This window comes from Eurosta solidaginis, chromosome 4 (assembly GCF_040869045.1).
Source record: "Eurosta solidaginis isolate ZX-2024a chromosome 4, ASM4086904v1, whole genome shotgun sequence".
Taxonomy (NCBI): Eukaryota; Metazoa; Arthropoda; class Insecta; order Diptera; family Tephritidae; genus Eurosta; species Eurosta solidaginis.
This window is the reverse complement of record NC_090322.1, coordinates 208,526,921-208,545,372: the sequence shown is the minus strand read 5'-3', so window position 1 is coordinate 208,545,372 and position 18,452 is coordinate 208,526,921. Positions and strand designations below refer to the sequence as shown.

General features: G+C 39.5%; 1 protein-coding gene across 3 annotated transcripts in view; it reads right to left on the bottom strand.

Annotated features, from left to right (window-relative positions):
* OtopLc (Otopetrin-like c) overlaps positions 1-18,452 on the bottom strand; it is a 210,778-nt gene that overhangs the window by 46,909 nt on the left and 145,417 nt on the right. For all 3 annotated transcript variants that reach the window (XM_067784685.1, XM_067784684.1, XM_067784683.1), the window contains exon 3: positions 780-1,616. In XM_067784685.1, the coding sequence (XP_067640786.1) occupies positions 780-1,616 (837 nt within the window). The remainder of the gene's footprint in view (positions 1-779; positions 1,617-18,452) is intronic.

Below are 18,452 nucleotides of genomic sequence, written 5' to 3'. Positions count from 1 at the left end.
GGAACCTACATACCAAATTTCATCAAGACACCTCGAAATTTACTCAAGTTATCGCGTTTACCGGCGGACGGACGGACGGACATGGCTAAATGAATTTCTTTTTTCAGCCAGATCATTTAGATATATAGAAGTCTATATCTATCTCAATTAGTTTATGCCGTTACGGATTACCGTTATGCGAACAAAGTTAATATACTCTGTGAACTCTGCTCAGCTGAGTATAAAACTTAACTTCGACTTATTAAAAGTCCTTGAAAGGGCACTCGCAGGTACAACATTTATATGGGCAATTTACTCCTGACTCCAATCTAAATAAAAGTCCTTATGTCATTATTTCTCCTAAAATTGCTGCTTTACGAGATATTAGCCAATAAAGACATATACAATTTTTTAGTGCATTTTTAGCCTTTGGGTCAAATTTCCATGGAAGTTTTTCACTACAGATGACCAGATTTTTTTACAGATCTTTTTTTTATCACCATTCTTTCAGAAAATTCGTTGGGAGCGAAGAAAATTAGCACTTTATTTCTGTGGGTATTCTACTGTACAACCACCGTTATCCAATCAAAGTTAATATGCTCTGTGTGCAAAGCACGCTCAGTATAATTATGGCTACTAAGGTTCACATATTAATACTATGAACACATTCAGTGTATTTGAGATCTTTTTCTGACCGGTCAGTTCAACCTAGGGATCGCATATTGAATAATATTGCACTTTGGTTAAAACAAAATATATATATATATATATATGTGTCTAAAATCCTTTTTTGTACTTACGCTTTGACTTGTGGCATCGGTGGATATATGAAAGAAGGTCGATGTGTTCGCTTAATCGCTGGCAATACTGGATAGCTTGTTAACTGATGCGAATGATACATCAACGCCAAATGACCTGTCTGCCGATCATCGCCTAACGCTGATGAAAGTCTGCGATTCGATGACCCAGGCGATGGTGGTCCAGAGCCGCCACCACCACCACCGCCACTACCTGCATCAGCATTATCATCACCACCACCGCCACTAATATCCAAATGATGACTTAACGCCGATGAAGTTGGCATACTCGATTCATCGATTGTAACACGATGATGTGATCCTCTGGGTGCGCTCAAGCGACCCGGTGATACTGAGGGTGTAGACGCAGCAACATCTGTCACTAATAAAATACTTGACGAAGTTGTGGCTGCGGTAGCGCTTGCACTTGGTGGCGAACGTCGTCCTTGAGTGTGTGGTGGTTTGGCTGGTGGAATTGGACCTACACCGCTACCACTGCCTGTGCTATCCTCGTCCGCAACGCTACTGGTGTATGTGGAAGTTTTATGTAGTAAATGTTGTGTACCCGCATAGCTTGCGGGTACAGTGGGTGTTGATACTGGCACGCCACCATGCGTATGATGATTTTGATGATGAGGATGTTGAAACTGATGTGGCAGATGGTAGTGATGATGACTGCTAAGGTGGGAGCGCATAACATGCTGTTGCGGTTGTTGTTCGTCTTGGAAGCTGAGTGAAGTTGTTGTTGCGACGGCAGGTATGGCAACACCCATTGTTGGTGAGACAATCGAAGCGGCGTCGAGGGTTTCGCTGGAAGCCGCCGCTGAATCGCTGTATGAGCTGCAAGAGGAATTTGAAGGAGATGATGTTTTTGTTTTAAATGTAGCCATGGATGCGAGAACTAAATTTGTGTGTAAAATATGTTTTTTAATGGAAAAATCACTTTATGTCTGGTTGCAACTAGTGCTGGATTAGTTTTAAACAACTTCAAGTTTACAGCTTAGTATATTTTCGAGCATTAAACTATTTGCTTTTTAATATTTTTGTTAATAATTTGTTTTCTCCGAAACCACAATTGTGTATATTTTTATATATCTTTCCAAAAAAAATTAATTATTTGCACATTTTTTTTATAAAATAACCGGAACCATCCAAAAAGTTAAAAAATATATAAAAAAAACTCTGTTAGAAGTTATATGAAATATTCTGTTAGTTTTTCACATTTTGTAGCCGCAAACTTTCAGAGATCGCCACCACAACCGCAGATTTTCAAAATGCGCCCACCACGAAACGCTCTCGTCAAAAGACTGACAGGGCAGTAAAATTGATTTATAAGTTCAACTATCCCCACCGACCGGATATGCTTTCAACTGCTGCAGTCGGTCACAAAAACAACAACAAAAAAAGAGATTTATAAATAAAACACTAACAGCCTTTGCAAATTTGTTTATTAAATTCGCATTTTTTTTTTTTTAATTTTTTTTTTTTGTTGTGTTGCCGACACTAAATTGGATAATTCAGTTTTAAGTTATTTGAGCGCTCTAATTGACGTTGGTGTCGGCCGGCGCGGTTGCTGTTACTTTTAGTTATGGATGAATTTTTGTCTCTTTGCAGAAAATGGAAAGTGAAGAAGCAAGCAAAATGTGCTTAATATGGCAGCACAGTTCTAATTTTTTTTGTAATTTATTTTATAAACACAAATTATAGGTTAAGTGGCTCATTCAATTTGATTTTATTTATCATAAAATCACTTTGAACTTAATTCGGGGAAGACTTTTAGTATAGAATAAGAAGTGTGTGATTTTTTTTTTGTGCCACAAATTTTCGCACGTTCACCAAACGTGAACATTTTCGAAGTAAGAAAGCTCAAAATGAACGGTAATTTCAAGCTTGCACTTACATGTCACTAATGCTCCGGACAAAAAAATACATACTGAAGAGTTCCTGTTTCAGATCCAAGTGTAAAATATATATCTGTAATAGTAATTGGAAGGGTGGCCGCCGTGGTGTGATGGTAGCGTGCTCCACCTACCAGCCCCGGTCAAAGCAAAATTTTAGAAACGATGTTTTTCAATTAGAAGAAATTTTTTCTAAGCGGGGTCGCCCCTCGGCAGTGTTTTGCAAGCATTTCGAGTGTATTTCTGCTATGAAAAGCTCTCAGAGAAAACTCATCTGCCTTGCAGATGCCGTTCGGAGTCGGCATAAAGCAAGTGGGTCCCGTCCCGCCAATTTGTAGGAAAAATTAAAAGGAGCACGGCGCAAATTGGAAGAGAAGCTCGGCCTAAAATCTTTTCGGAGGCTAACACGCCTTACATTTATTTTTTTTTTTTTTATTTATTAATAGTAATTACTTTTGCATATTTAATATGCGTAATATTCAGTGGTCTCCTGTTGAAAAAAGTTATAAATGGGTTCCCAAAATAGTGTTTTTGAGATGTACTTTATTGGCAATGTCCTAATTGCTAACTTTTCCCTGATAACTAACTTCACAAGTAAATTTTTGGGAATGCCCTTAGTGGTAACATAAACTGTACCGTAACTGCAACATTAGTCGTGCTCAGGTTCGTAACGGATTCCGTTTGCCATGAATGATGTATTTTCGCTCCCTCTCTCTCTGGAAAGCTCTTTTTCCGGAAAGTGATATTAATCAAAGTTTCAATGTTTTTAAAAAAAATGTCATTAATCAAATATGTATAGGCATTGTGTATTAAACAGTAAACCCCTGAAAATTAATCACTGTTACGTGGTATATCAAAAAATTTAAAAAAAATATATATAAAATCAATTTTAAGTACTTCCTTTATATGAATGGACCCGAAGAAATGAAAAATGTCTCTTTAAACGAAACATAATCTTGTTGAACTTCAATACTCAAATTATAACGTAAGGACCGTAAAAATTTTATGAGAAACAATAATACAAAAACAATAAATAGACGTTCGATATAATCTTAATCTAAGTCCGGCAAGTATGCTCCACCTTTATATATTTGCTCCTCATAAAATTTGTACAGTGGTAATGCTAAAAATTTGAATATCAAAGTTCAACAAGGTTACGTCATTACTGAAAGCGACATTGTTCGTTTCTTCTGATCCATTTATATAAAGGAAGTTCTTTTCCTTCCTTCATATTAAGCGGGTTGAATGTTTGCCGCTTTTCATACAAATTTTGCAATTGATTTTTAAATAACTTCTCATTGAGTTAAAAACGTTTAACTTTACACATAGGTTAGAACACCGTGACAATGCAACAAAAGGAAAAAAATCCGTTAGGTGGCGCACGGATCGAAATAATTAGATAAGAATTTGAAAAATTTCAAACCAGCTTTTAAGTAACTTCTCGATGAGCTTGATGACTTGAAATTTCAAACTTAATTCAGAGGTCGATGACACGATACAAAAACATTCGCTAGGGGGTGCACGGGATGAGATATTTAGAAAAATCGTACCAAACTGATGTAAATTTGGGATTTATTTTTATGTAAGTTCTGATTGATCTACAACTGTAAAACTTCACAGATAGGATAAGACGCCGAGAAGATTTAAGAAAAGAGAAAAAATCCGTTAGGTGGAGCACGGATCGAAATATTTAAATAAGAATTTGGAAATTTGGTGTGTTGAGATCGATTTTAAAGTAACTTCTCACTGAAACCGTGTTTTAAGTAACTTCTCGATGAGCTACAGGCTAAAAATGTAGAGCTTAATTCAGAGGTCGATGACACAATACAGCAAGTTTCGCTAGGGGGCGCACGGACTGAGATATTTAGAAAAATCAACCACGAACGGAGGGAATTTTGGGATTGATTTTTATGTAATTTCTCATTGAGCTACAAGCGTAAAACTTAACAGATAGGTTAAGACACCGAGAAAATTTAAGAAACGAAGAAAATAAAAATAAAAAGAAAAAATTTTAGGCACTTCCTTTATATAAATGGGCAAAAATCAGCGAAAAATGTCTCCTTAATAAAGACATATTCTTGCTAAACTTTGATTTTTATATTTTGACATAGAACTTACAAAAATATTTATGAGAAGTAAAAATAATATCTCCTTTCCTACCAACTTTGTAATCCAAGTATATAATATAAATATCATAAATGTTTTTGCAATTTCTATGTCAAAATTTAAAAATCAAAGTTTAACAAGAATATCTAATATCTAATATCTAATCTAATATATATTATAAATGGGAAAGTTTGGATGTTAAGATGTTTGGATGTTTGTCCAGACGTTTGTCTTTGTGACTCAATAACGCAAGAACGGCTGCACCGATTTGGATGAAATTTTGCACACATATAGCCAATAGTCTAGAAGGATCTACTAGCTATATATTTTTCAAAAGGGGCGTGGTCCCCGCCCCCTAGGAACAGTTATAATTTAATTATTATATTTTTTGTCTTTGCGACTGAATCACGTCAGAATGGCTACACGGATTTTGATGAAATTTGGGACACAGACAGTAGTCTACTAGCGAAATTTTTTTCGAACATGGAAAGAGGGGTGGGGGTCCCACAACCCCTTCGAAAAATTATTTTTCATAATTTTTACACATTATAACTTTACGTATACTGGCCTTCACCAATATCACAGACTCAAGGGGTCAAATAAGTCGAGGGCTTACAAAGTAAGCAGTGACACCCTCCGCCCGCCCCTTTATCACCCCCTCTGGTGTAAAATCCATAAATTGTTATAACTCAATCTAAATTTTCTCCTAAATCAATAGTTTTTGGTATCTGGTACATACAGAACGAGATCTAGACAATTTTGGAGGAACGATCAGTGGTCCTCTCCTCTACTCCCGCCATCCGCCCTCCATCAATTGTTTTTATTAGCACGCTTTTATTAGCTTTACCTGTATGTTTGTATCTAACTTTTTATTCGCTCCAATGCGCCTGCTGCCTTATTAATATGGTTTTATAATTAGCTTCACCTTATTTGTAATCCCGTAAGGGTCATACAGAGAGCCTTCCGGGATCATTTCTGGATGGTTTTCGGGATCGGTCCGGGATTACGCCGGGGTAATTTCGGGACTTTTTCGGGACTATTTCGGGATCATTTTGGGACTCTTCCGGGATCATTTCTGTATAGTTTACGGGATCCGTCCGGGATCCCGTCGGGGTTATTTTGGAACATTTTCGGGACTATTCCGGAATCATTTCGGGACTATTTCGCGATCATTTGGGGACCCTTCCGGCATCATTTCTGGATGGTTTTCGGGATCCGTGCGGGATCTCGTCGGGGTCATATGGGGACTTTTTCGGGATCATTTGGGGGCTCTTCCGGCATCATTTCAGAATGGTTTTCGGAATCCGTCCGGGATATCGCCGGGGTCATTTGGGGCTTTTTCGGGATCATTTGGGGGCTCTTCCGGCATTATTTCTGGATGGTTTTCGGGATCCGTCCGGGATCTCGTCGGGGTCATTTGGGGACTTTTTCGGGATCATTTTGGGGCTCATCCGGCATCATTTCTGGATGGTTTTCGGGATCCGTCCGGGATCCCGCCGGGGTCATTTCGGGACTTTTTCGCGACTAATACGGGATCATTTGGGAACCCTTTCGGCATCATTTCTGGATGGTTTTCGGGATCCGTCCGGGATCCCGTCGGGGTCATTTCGGGACTTTTTCGCGACTAATACGGGATCATTTGGGAACCCTTTCGGCATCATTTCTGGATGGTTTTCGGGATCCGTCCAGGATCCCATTAGGGTAATTTCGGGACTATTAGGGGATCATTTGGGAACCTTTCCGGCATCATTTCTGGATAACTTTCGGGATCCGTCCGGGATGCCGACGAGGTCATTTCGGGATTATTTCGGGATCATTTGGGATACCTACCGGCATCATTTCTGGATGATTTTTGGGATTCGTCCGGGATCCCGTCGTGGTCCTTTCGGGACTTTTTTTCGACTAATACGGGATCATTTGCGGACCCTTTCGGCATCATTTCTGGATAGTTGTTGGGATCCCGTCACGGTCATTTCGGGACTATTAGAGGATCATTTGAGGACCTTTCCGGCATCATTTCTGTATTGTTTTCGGAATCCTTTCGGGATCCCGTCAGGGTCATTTTGGGACTTTTTCGGGGCTAATACGGGATCATTTGGGGATCCTCTAGGGGTCGTTTCGTGACTTTTTCTGTTTTATTTCGGGATCATTTGGGGACCCTTCCGACATAATTTCTTGATGGTTTGCCGGATCCATCAGGGTCATTTCGGGACCATTTTGGGATCATTTGGGGACCCTTCCGAGATCATTTCTGGATGCACGGGATGAGATATTTAGAAAAATCGTACCAAACTGATGTAATTTTGGGATTTATTTTTATGTAAGTTCTGATTGATCTACAACTGTAAAACTTCACAGATAGGATAAGACGCCGAGAAGATTTAAGAAAAGAGAAAAAATCCGTTAGGTGGAGCACGGATCGAAATATTTAAATAAGAATTTGGAAATTTGGTGTGTTGAGATCGATTTTAAAGTAACTTCTCACTGAAACCGTGTTTTAAGTAACTTCTCGATGAGCTACAGGCTAAAAATGTAGAGCTTAATTCAGAGGTCGATGACACAATACAGCAAGTTTCGCTAGGGGGCGCACGGACTGAGATATTTAGAAAAATCAACCACGAACGGAGGGAATTTTGGGATTGATTTTTATGTAATTTCTCATTGAGCTACAAGCGTAAAACTTAACAGATAGGTTAAGACACCGAGAAAATTTAAGAAACGAAGAAAATAAAAATAAAAAGAAAAAAATTTTAGGCACTTCCTTTATATAAATGGGCAAAAATCAGCGAAAAATGTCTCCTTAATAAAGACATATTCTTGCTAAACTTTGATTTTTATATTTTGACATAGAACTTACAAAAATATTTATGAGAAGTAAAAATAATATCTCCTTTCCTACCAACTTTGTAATCCAAGTATATAATATAAATATCATAAATGTTTTTGCAATTTCTATGTCAAAATTTAAAAATCAAAGTTTAACAAGAATATCTAATATCTAATATCTAATCTAATATATATTATAAATGGGAAAGTTTGGATGTTAAGATGTTTGGATGTTTGTCCAGACGTTTGTCTTTGTGACTCAATAACGCAAGAACGGCTGCACCGATTTGGATGAAATTTTGCACACATATAGCCAATAGTCTAGAAGGATCTACTAGCTATATATTTTTCAAAAGGGGCGTGGTCCCCGCCCCCTAGGAACAGTTATAATTTAATTATTATATTTTTTGTCTTTGCGACTGAATCACGTCAGAATGGCTACACGGATTTTGATGAAATTTGGGACACAGACAGTAGTCTACTAGCGAAATTTTTTTCGAACATGGAAAGAGGGGTGGGGGTCCCACGACCCCTTCGAAAAATTATTTTTCATAATTTTTACACATTATAACTTTACGTATACTGGCCTTCACCAATATCACAGACTCAAGGGGTCAAATAAGTCGAGGGCTTACAAAGTAAGCAGTGACACCCTCCGCCCGCCCCTTTATCACCCCCTCTGGTGTAAAATCCATAAATTGTTATAACTCAATCTAAATTTTCTCCTAAATCAATAGTTTTTGGTATCTGGTACATACAGAACGAGATCTAGACAATTTTGGAGGAACGATCAGTGGTCCTCTCCTCTACTCCCGCCATCCGCCCTCCATCAATTGTTTTTATTAGCACGCTTTTATTAGCTTTACCTGTATGTTTGTATCTAACTTTTTATTCGCTCCAATGCGCCTGCTGCCTTATTAATATGGTTTTATAATTAGCTTCACCTTATTTGTAATCCCGTAAGGGTCATACAGAGAGCCTTCCGGGATCATTTCTGGATGGTTTTCGGGATCGGTCCGGGATTACGCCGGGGTAATTTCGGGACTTTTTCGGGACTATTTCGGGATCATTTTGGGACTCTTCCGGGATCATTTCTGTATAGTTTACGGGATCCGTCCGGGATCCCGTCGGGGTTATTTTGGAACATTTTCGGGACTATTCCGGAATCATTTCGGGACTATTTCGCGATCATTTGGGGACCCTTCCGGCATCATTTCTGGATGGTTTTCGGGATCCGTGCGGGATCTCGTCGGGGTCATATGGGGACTTTTTCGGGATCATTTGGGGGCTCTTCCGGCATCATTTCAGAATGGTTTTCGGGATCCGTCCGGGATATCACCGGGGTCATTTGGGGCTTTTTCGGGATGATTTGGGGGCTCTTCCGGCATTATTTCTGGATGGTTTTCGGGATCCGTCCGGGATCTCGTCGGGGTCATTTGGGGACTTTTTCGGGATCATTTTGGGGCTCATCCGGCATCATTTCTGGATGGTTTTCGGGATCCGTCCGGGATCCCGCCGGGGTCATTTCGGGACTTTTTCGCGACTAATACGGGATCATTTGGGAACCCTTTCGGCATCATTTCTGGATGGTTTTCGGGATCCGTCCGGGATCCCGTCGGGGTCATTTCGGGACTTTTTCGCGACTAATACGGGATCATTTGGGAACCCTTTCGGCATCATTTCTGGATGGTTTTCGGGATCCGTCCAGGATCCCATTAGGGTAATTTCGGGACTATTAGGGGATCATTTGGGAACCTTTCCGGCATCATTTCTGGATAACTTTCGGGATCCGTCCGGGATGCCGACGAGGTCATTTCGGGATTATTTCGGGATCATTTGGGATACCTACCGGCATCATTTCTGGATGATTTTTGGGATTCGTCCGGGATCCCGTCGTGGTCCTTTCGGGACTTTTTTTCGACTAATACGGGATCATTTGCGGACCCTTTCGGCATCATTTCTGGATAGTTGTTGGGATCCCGTCACGGTCATTTCGGGACTATTAGAGGATCATTTGAGGACCTTTCCGGCATCATTTCTGTATTGTTTTCGGAATCCTTTCGGGATCCCGTCAGGGTCATTTTGGGACTTTTTCGGGGCTAATACGGGATCATTTGGGGATCCTCTAGGGGTCGTTTCGTGACTTTTTCTGTTTTATTTCGGGATCATTTGGGGACCCTTCCGACATAATTTCTTGATGGTTTGCCGGATCCATCAGGGTCATTTCGGGACCATTTTGGGATCATTTGGGGACCCTTCCGAGATCATTTCTGGATCCGTCCGGGATGCCGTAGGAGCCATTTCGGGATTTTTTGTTACTTTTCCGGGATAGTTTTTGGACCCTTCCGGGATCATTTCTGGATCTGTGCGCGATCCCATCTGGGTCATTTCCGGACTATTTCGGGATCATTTTGGGATCCTTCCGGAATCATTTCTGTATGGTTTTCGCGATCCGTCGTTGATTCCCTCGGAGACATTTCGGAACCTTTTCTGGAGTATGTCGGGGTCATTTGGGGACTTTTTCGGGATCATTTGGGGCTCTTCCGGCATCATTTCTGGATGGTTTTCGGCATCCGTGCGGGATCTCGTCGGGGTCACTTGGGGACTTTTTCGGGATCATTTGGGGGCTCTTCCGGCATCATTTCTGGATGGTTTTCGGGATCCGTCCGGGATCCAATCAGGGTAATTTCGGGACTATTAGGGGATCATTTGAGGACCTTTCCGGCATCATTTCTGGATAATTTTCGGTATCCGTCCGGGATGCCGACGAGGTCATTTCGGGATTATTTCGGGATCATTTGGGATACCTAGCGGCATCATTTCTGGATGGTTTTTGGGATTCGTCCGGGATCCCGTCGAGGTCATTTCGGGACTTTTTCTCGACTAATACGGGATCATTTGCTGACCCTTTCGGCATAATTTCTGGATAGTTGTCGGGATCCGTTCGGGATCCCGTCAGGGTCTTTTCGGAACTATTGTGAGATCATTTGAGGACCTTTCCGGCATCATTTCTGGTTAGTTTTCGGGATCCTTTCCGGGTCCCATCAGGGTCATTTCGGGACTTTTTCGGCATCATTTAAGATTGGTTTTCAGGATTCGTCCGGGATCCGTCAGGGTAATTTCTGGACTTTTCCCAGACTATTTCGGGATAATTTTGGGACCCTCCCAAGATCATTTCTGGATGGATTTCGGGATCTGTCCGGGATGCCGTCAGGGTCATTTTGGGACTATTAGGTGATCATTTGAGGACCTTTTCGGCATCACTTCTGGATGGTTTTCGGTATCCGCTCAGGATCCCGTAGGAATTATTGCGGGACTTTTTCGATATCATTTGGTGTCCCTTCCGGCATCATTTCTGGATGGTTTTTGGGATTCGTCCGGCATCCCGTCGGGTTCATTTCGGGACTTTTTCTCGACTAATACGGGATCATTTGCGGGCCCTTTCGGCATCATTTCTAGATAGTTGTCGGGATCCGTTCGGGATCCCGTCAGGGTCTTTTCGGAACTATTAGGTGATCATTTGAGGACATTTCCGGCATCATTTCTGGATAGTTTTCGGGATCCTTTCGGGGTCCAGTCAGTGTCATTTCGGTTTTTTTCGGGATCATTTAGAGATGGCTTTCAGGATTCGTCCGGGAACCCGTCAGGGTAATTTCTGAACTTTTCCGAGACTATTTCGGGATAATTTTGGGACCTTCCGAAGATCATTTCTGGATGGATTTCGGGATCCGTCCATGACCCCTTAAGGGTCATTTCGGGACTATTAGGTGATCATTTGAGGACCTTTCCGGCATCACTTCTGGATGATTTTCGGTATCCGTTCGGGATCCCGTCGGAATCAATGCGGGACTTTTACGGAATCATTTGGGTTTCCTTCCGGCATCATTTCTGGATGGTTTTCGGGATTTGTCCGGGATCCCGTCGGGGTTATTTCGGGACCTTTTCGGGGCTAATACGGGATCATTTGGGGATCCTCTAGGGGTCGTTTCGTGACTTTTTCTGTATTATTTCGGGATCATTTTGGACCCTTTCGGCATAATTTCTTGATGGTTTGCCGGATCCATCAGGGTCATTTCGGACCCTTTCGGCATAATTTCTTGATGGTTTGCCGGATCCATCAGGGTCATTTCGGGACCATTTTGGGATCATTTGGGGTATTTTCCGGCATCATTTCTAGATGGTTTTCGGGATCCGTCCGGTTCACGTCGGAATCATTTCAGGACTTTTTCGGGATCATTTGGGGTACCTTCCGGCATCATTTCTGGATAGTTTTCGGGATCCGCCCGGGATCCCGACGTGGTTATTTCGGGACTTTTTGGGATCATTTGGGGTACCTTCCGGCATCATTTCTGGATAGTTTTCGGGATCCTCTAGGGGTCGTTTCGTGACTTTTTCTGTTTTATTTCGGGATCATTTGGGGACCCTTCCGGCATAATTTCTTGATGGTTTGCCGGATCCATCAGGGTCATTTCGGGACCATTTTGGGATCATTTGGGGACCCTTTCGAGATCATTTCTGGATCCGTCCGGGATGCCGTAGGAGCCATTTCGGGATTTTTTGTTACTTTTCCGGGATAGTTTTTGGACCCTTCCGGGATCATTTCTGGATCTATGCGGGATCCCATCTGGTTCAATTCCGGACTATTTTGGGATCATTTTGGAATCCTTCCGGAATCATTTCTGTATGGTTTTCGCGATCCATCGTGGATCCCCTCGGAGCCATTTCGAAACTTTTTCTGGAGTTGGTCGGGATAATTTAGGGACCCTTCCTGGATATTTTCTGGATGGTTTTTGAGATCCGCCCGGGAGCCCATCAGGGCCATTTCGGAACCTTTTCGGGATCATTTTGGAACACCTTCAGGGATCATTTCTGTGTGGTTCTCTGGATACGTCTAGAATCGTTTCGCTCTCATTTCGGGTTTTTTTGGGACTATTCGGGGAACTTTTGGAGACCCTTTCGGGGCATTTCTGGATGGTTTTCGGGATCCGTCCGCGATAGCGTTGGGGTCATTTCGTAGCTTTTTCTGGATAATTTTGGGATCATTTGGGATCCTATCAGGTTATCAGCTCATTTAGTTCTTTTTTTACTCAATTACAAAAATAAAATGCATTAGACAGAAAACAAAATTTTAAACAGATAATAAGCAGGCTAACGCGAATAGCCCATATATTTAAAATTTTCCTTGCGGACGGGGCCGCGGATAAAGGCTAGTGTATTTATAAAAGGAAACATTTTCCGCTGATTTTTGTCCATTTATATAAAGGAAGTGCTTAAAATTTATTTATTTATTTATTTTCATTTTATTTTTTCTCTCTGTTGCATTTTCAAGGTGACCTGTACTATGTGTAACGTTTCATGTTTCAATCTCAATCAATACTTACTTAAAAATCGATCGCACGATTCCAGTATTCTAAAGGGACTTTTTAAAACTTCCAAATAACTCCATACCTGTTCCATCCGGAACACTCTTTTATCCTAAATATTAAAACCTAACAAAGCCCAAGGTTTCGTTTAAGGTATCGGGTCTCTGGGTTATCGGGAATTCCCTTAAAATTAGAAAGTAAAATTTACAAGTTCCGAGAGTTTTTTGATTTTTCACGATCTCTGGACCATCTAGCGAAACATTTTTTCACTCATGTTGCATTGTTATCGCTTTCTGAAGTATGTTTTTAGATTGAAGGATCTAGCTCTACGAGAAGTTACTCAAAGAGCGGCCGCAATGTTCCACATTTTGTAAATGAAATTTCTAAATATTTCCAAATATCTCGATCCCTGGCCCATTTAAAAAAAAAAAACTTTTTTATCCTAAATACTAAAACTTCGTGAAGCCCAAATATTCGTTTAGAATTGCATATCTCTAAGTTATAGGGAAGTTCCTTAAAACTTGAAAACTAAATTTTCAAGTTCGGACGTGTTTGAGAATGATCCGTGGGCCACATAGCAAAGTTGTTTCCCCCCATGTTAAGTTTTCAACGAGTTCCGATGTGTTGGATATGTTTTAAGAATCTAACGGTCCGGGAAATTGCTCAAAAATTGATTGCAAGATTCTTCAAGTTTGTATGGAAAAACATCACAGGACACAAATATAAAGGAAGTAAAAAGGCTAAAGGATCTGAGGAATCATTTTTTCATAAAAATCAGTTCCATTAAATTAATGTTATATATAGCAAAGTACTCTCGCTATTCCAAGAAATTCAAAGCGACAGGTAAGAGGCTTCATAGTAATTTGGTTCGTTAATTTGAATCGGATATCGAAAATCTCAAGGCCCTTTCAGACTACGTAAAATCCAAAAAATCATGCTCGAGTATCCCGGGCTTAAAAACATAAAGTGATCCACCCAAATATGATAGTTTATCGTTTTATCTTTTTTAAAACAGGAAATGCTAATCTTAGTAATTTTCAACAAATCCCTCAAGCTTGGTGGATTTATGATGCAAGATAAAAATTATAAGCCAAGTTTTCATGAGCGGTAATGAGAACGATGAATCAAGAATAATGTATCAAGTTATAGGCAAAGTTGTCAACTGTTTCAAAACTTGAGTATATGGTGGAGCAAAAAAAAATTTTTTTTTGCTATCAGGCATTTCCACCTGCTCCCAGCACTCTACACTCTGTTATAAGCCGCTCTGAGATCAATCTGAGCCGGGCAGTTTCGCTGTCTAGTGTAGTGCCTATAATGTTCGGCCAAATCTTGAGAAATACGTTCACGTAACATTCTTGTGTGGACTCATCGCCGCTTCATAATTCAACTCTTAACAAGATAAAGTACCTAGTGGCACTATTCGACTCAAAGTTTTCTGCAGTATTAAGTTGCGGGTTACAGCGCTCGTTCGTTCTAAGCTGGAGTATACTTAATCTAATCCGATAAATTTTTCTTTGCTGATTTCATCAATTTATGTCTTGAAAATTATGATACGCAAATAGACCAAAAGAAATCCTCAAATTAATCGTAAAACTGTGGTGAAAAATTACGCAAAATAGTCCCATAACAGACCATTATGATATCCAAATAGTGGAAAAATGATTCCGAAAACCATTCTGAAGTTATCCGAAGATAGTCCCGAATTAGGTCTGAAACTGTCCTAAGAACTGGCTGAAATTATTCTGAAAGCAACCCCGAAATTTATTCTAAACAGTCTTAAACTATCCCGAAATAGTCTTCAAAACAAACTCGATATGATCACGAAAGAGTCCCTAAATTATTCCAGAAACAAAAATTAAATTATCATGAAAAAAATCTCCAACTAGGCGGTAAATTTTACAGAAATTGTTTCGAAAAAATTAGAAAGAATACTAAAGTTATCTCGAAACTATCCTGAGATAATTCCAAAATTACGCGACGATAGTGACGTAATAGGTATGGAGATGGTCCCCAATAGATATGGAGATGATCTTAAAAATATCCCGAAATAACGCCAATTTTTTTTGAAAAACCTTCGTTCTCGCTTGAGCACAAGATTTTTCTTGGTCAATACTGCGCTTTCCTTACCAAATGTCGCTCAGTCCAGTGTTGTCAAAAAATGGCAACATTCAACATAAATCACTGCAGAATCAGTACAAACTCAATTATTATGATTTTAGAAGTCTAATTTTTTTATTTTTTTTTTTTTGGTATTAGATTATAATAATAATAGATTACAATTAATATTAAATTATAATATATTACAATAATTACTGAACCATGTCTGAGAACAATAGTGTTCGAGAGTTTTTGTTCTAATCACTGAATAATAAAATCAAATTCAATGCGATTTTACTAATTGTAACTATGAAGTACATAGATTATAAAATTATTTTTCATTTGTCCCAGACTCAAAAACAAATTTTGCTAATATTTTGGAGACTCTAGGCCGTCCGCTATAATGCGCTACCCTTCAGCACCATCTATCTTCCCAACGCTCAGCTGGTGCATAAATCGCGGCCTTGTGTTGTTGTTGAAGCAGTGCGCTCTCCTGCCTTATTGTGAACTACCGTCAGTCAATTCACCGTGGGATCAATTTCCCACAATGTATGATCCATCTACCTGGCTCGATCGCTCACACCAGCTGATAAGTCAGGTCACCACCCTCTTTTGCTTCCCATTCTCCTGGCACGTAAGCTGCTGTCCTCGTATGTACCCAAAATTTTTGTATTTGTTGGGTTTTCGATCTTGTCATGGATATACTTTATTCTTATTGAGTGGATGTTTGTATGACCTCCACTTGACAGCTACTAAACCCATCGCATATATGAATAGAAATAAATAAAATATACTTTTTATTGTTTTCCCAACATTTTTAGATGTAAATTAACAATTGTTACACCATTTAAAAAAGTTTGCTGATTTTAGGGGTATATTCGATATTCCGACCAAGCAATTCTTATTTCGTAGACTAGTCTTACAACTTGTGTAATTTTTTGTCAGAGTGCTTTGAATGAAACTTAAAATCAACTTATTACTTTTAAAGTTTCTTTAAACTTAATTAAATACCACCCAACCTACATATGTCTTGAACCTTTGTCTTTAATCAAAATTTAAACTCCTCACATAAAACTGCAGGACACACAATGTCTGGTTGGTCATAAATCTTTGCAATTACTTGAACTCAGCGCCATAAAAATGTAAAGCAAAATACATTCAACTTACTTATTTGTCAATTCGCTGCGCAGTGCAACACAGTCATACTGTAACTGTAAATTTTGTTAATTAACAGCTATACAAAAGGAAATTCGCTGGTATAATTGAAAATCACACCTTGCCACCATCTCCGCAATTGCAATTTGTTGCACCAAAGCGATGTAACTAAATGAAAGAAATGTTGCTCATACGTCCTGGTGTTCCAACTGTATTTGTATTCGGATTACGGCGGACTGGCAAGTTATATAAGCAGTTCGCTACATCAGAATAACAGATTTGCTAGAGTTGCAGCAGTAATAAGAAACAATAAATAGGTACATAGTTTGAACGAGAGGTGCACGAGGTCATTCACGCCATAAAATAACACAGCTTGGTATTCTCTTAATTAAATTTGTTTAACTCACTCTCACTTTGAACGAGCATTAACCAATTGTTGGGGAACGATTTGTTGAATATGGTTTGTTCTTCTTTTCACTATATTTTCTTGGTTTACCGATGAAAAATTTAACTTTTTTACTTTCTTTGGCTAGTGATATTTGAATGTTAACACACACATAAGCATAAAACACATAAGTATATCCTGTTGATTCAGCAGTGGCAAGATGCCAAATTCGAAAAGTAGGTTTTCATGGTCCTATCACCATGCCCATTACTCTTCAGAGGATCTTTCTCAAAGAATTCAATTTACTACGTGTGGCAGGACGCTACCTTATATGGAGTGAATGTACCATAGTGATGCCAGAAGTTTCTTTAACGATAAATTTTAAAATCCCGCTCTGGAATAAGGATTTATGTTAAAAAATTACTTTGTTCTCTTTGCTCCTCATATGAGTGTCAACCATGAGCTTACTGTTCTCGCTTCTTTGTGATACAAGTTACTACGTTAGTCTAATATCATAAGACATGAGCATGATTTTCGAAACGTTGAAGGCGCTCGCTTGGCTCCAAACATTATCCGATATTTCACTGTCATTTATTCCCATATGAAAGACATCCCAGTATAGAACCAATCTCCCTATCCCAAATCGTTCTAATGCTTGTTTGCACTCCAAAACTCCTCTCGTAGTAATACTGTGAGATTCTTGACTTAGTTACCCCTGGCTGTGAATGTAAAAGCTTTTAAAGTTTACGCAATATTCTTCCAACGGCTCTGCTACTTTTGCCCCGGTCACCACTTTGGCCCAAAATACACTGCTTATTATCAGAAAAGTAGGGAGGGCGCCATGATTCTGTCGAGTCGGCACATCGTTACTCTGATATGGGTGCCGTGGCATAGAAACATATAGCGTAACGAGATGGCGGATGAGCTGGCACGGCATAAAGCGGCTCTTGATAGCTCAGGAGCACCCCAAAGCTTCCATACAATCAATTGACAGGCTGTTTCGCATACTTAGCATACGTAAGATCATATAAAAGTTATATGAATCGATTCGTATTGATCAGCCGCAGAGCATACGCCTATTTTTGTTAACAAATATTACTCTATTTGTTTATAATTAATAAAAAAAAGTTTTTTATAAATTCGAAAATTTGTGCAACTATCGAAATTGCCATCTGTAGGACCCGTTATGTTCACAAACCCCCCCTGAGTACAAAGCTCCAAATGCTGCATTGTCTCGTTGCTCAAATGTTTCATTTCTACATATGTATATATTTGTATACGCCAAACGGTAAGAGAACTACGGCTTCGCTCATTTTCAGTTCAAATGCATTGTCGCGTTGCTCAAATGTTTCATCTCCACATATGTATATATTCGTACCCGCCAAACGGTGAGCGAACTAATGCTTCACTCATTTCAGTTCAAATAAAATATTGTTTCCCATTGTTGCCACTTATCTATATTGGTCTGTACCAAAAACCTTAAAGAATTGTTCTAAAGTAATTGTTAGCGCACAAAAAAACTTTAAAGAGAAGTAATAACTTAACCGGCCTATTTTTTGGACAAATTTTACTTACACGTAAAATCATAGGTCTTTATTTAACCGATTCTTTGTTTTTCATTTCAGTTGCTTTAAAAAAATTAAATCAGTAATAATGGGTCAACTTTTGTTCAAACTCACTAAATTTATTTATTTATAACAATTAATTGCAAATTTGACCCAAATGTTTTTTGCATTTCCAGATTTTATGCTCATTTTAGATATAGCACGTCTTATAGTGAACAAAAAATAAATAAATTTGCTACAAAGATATTACATAAAATTTGTATATTGTCCTTTATGCTAAT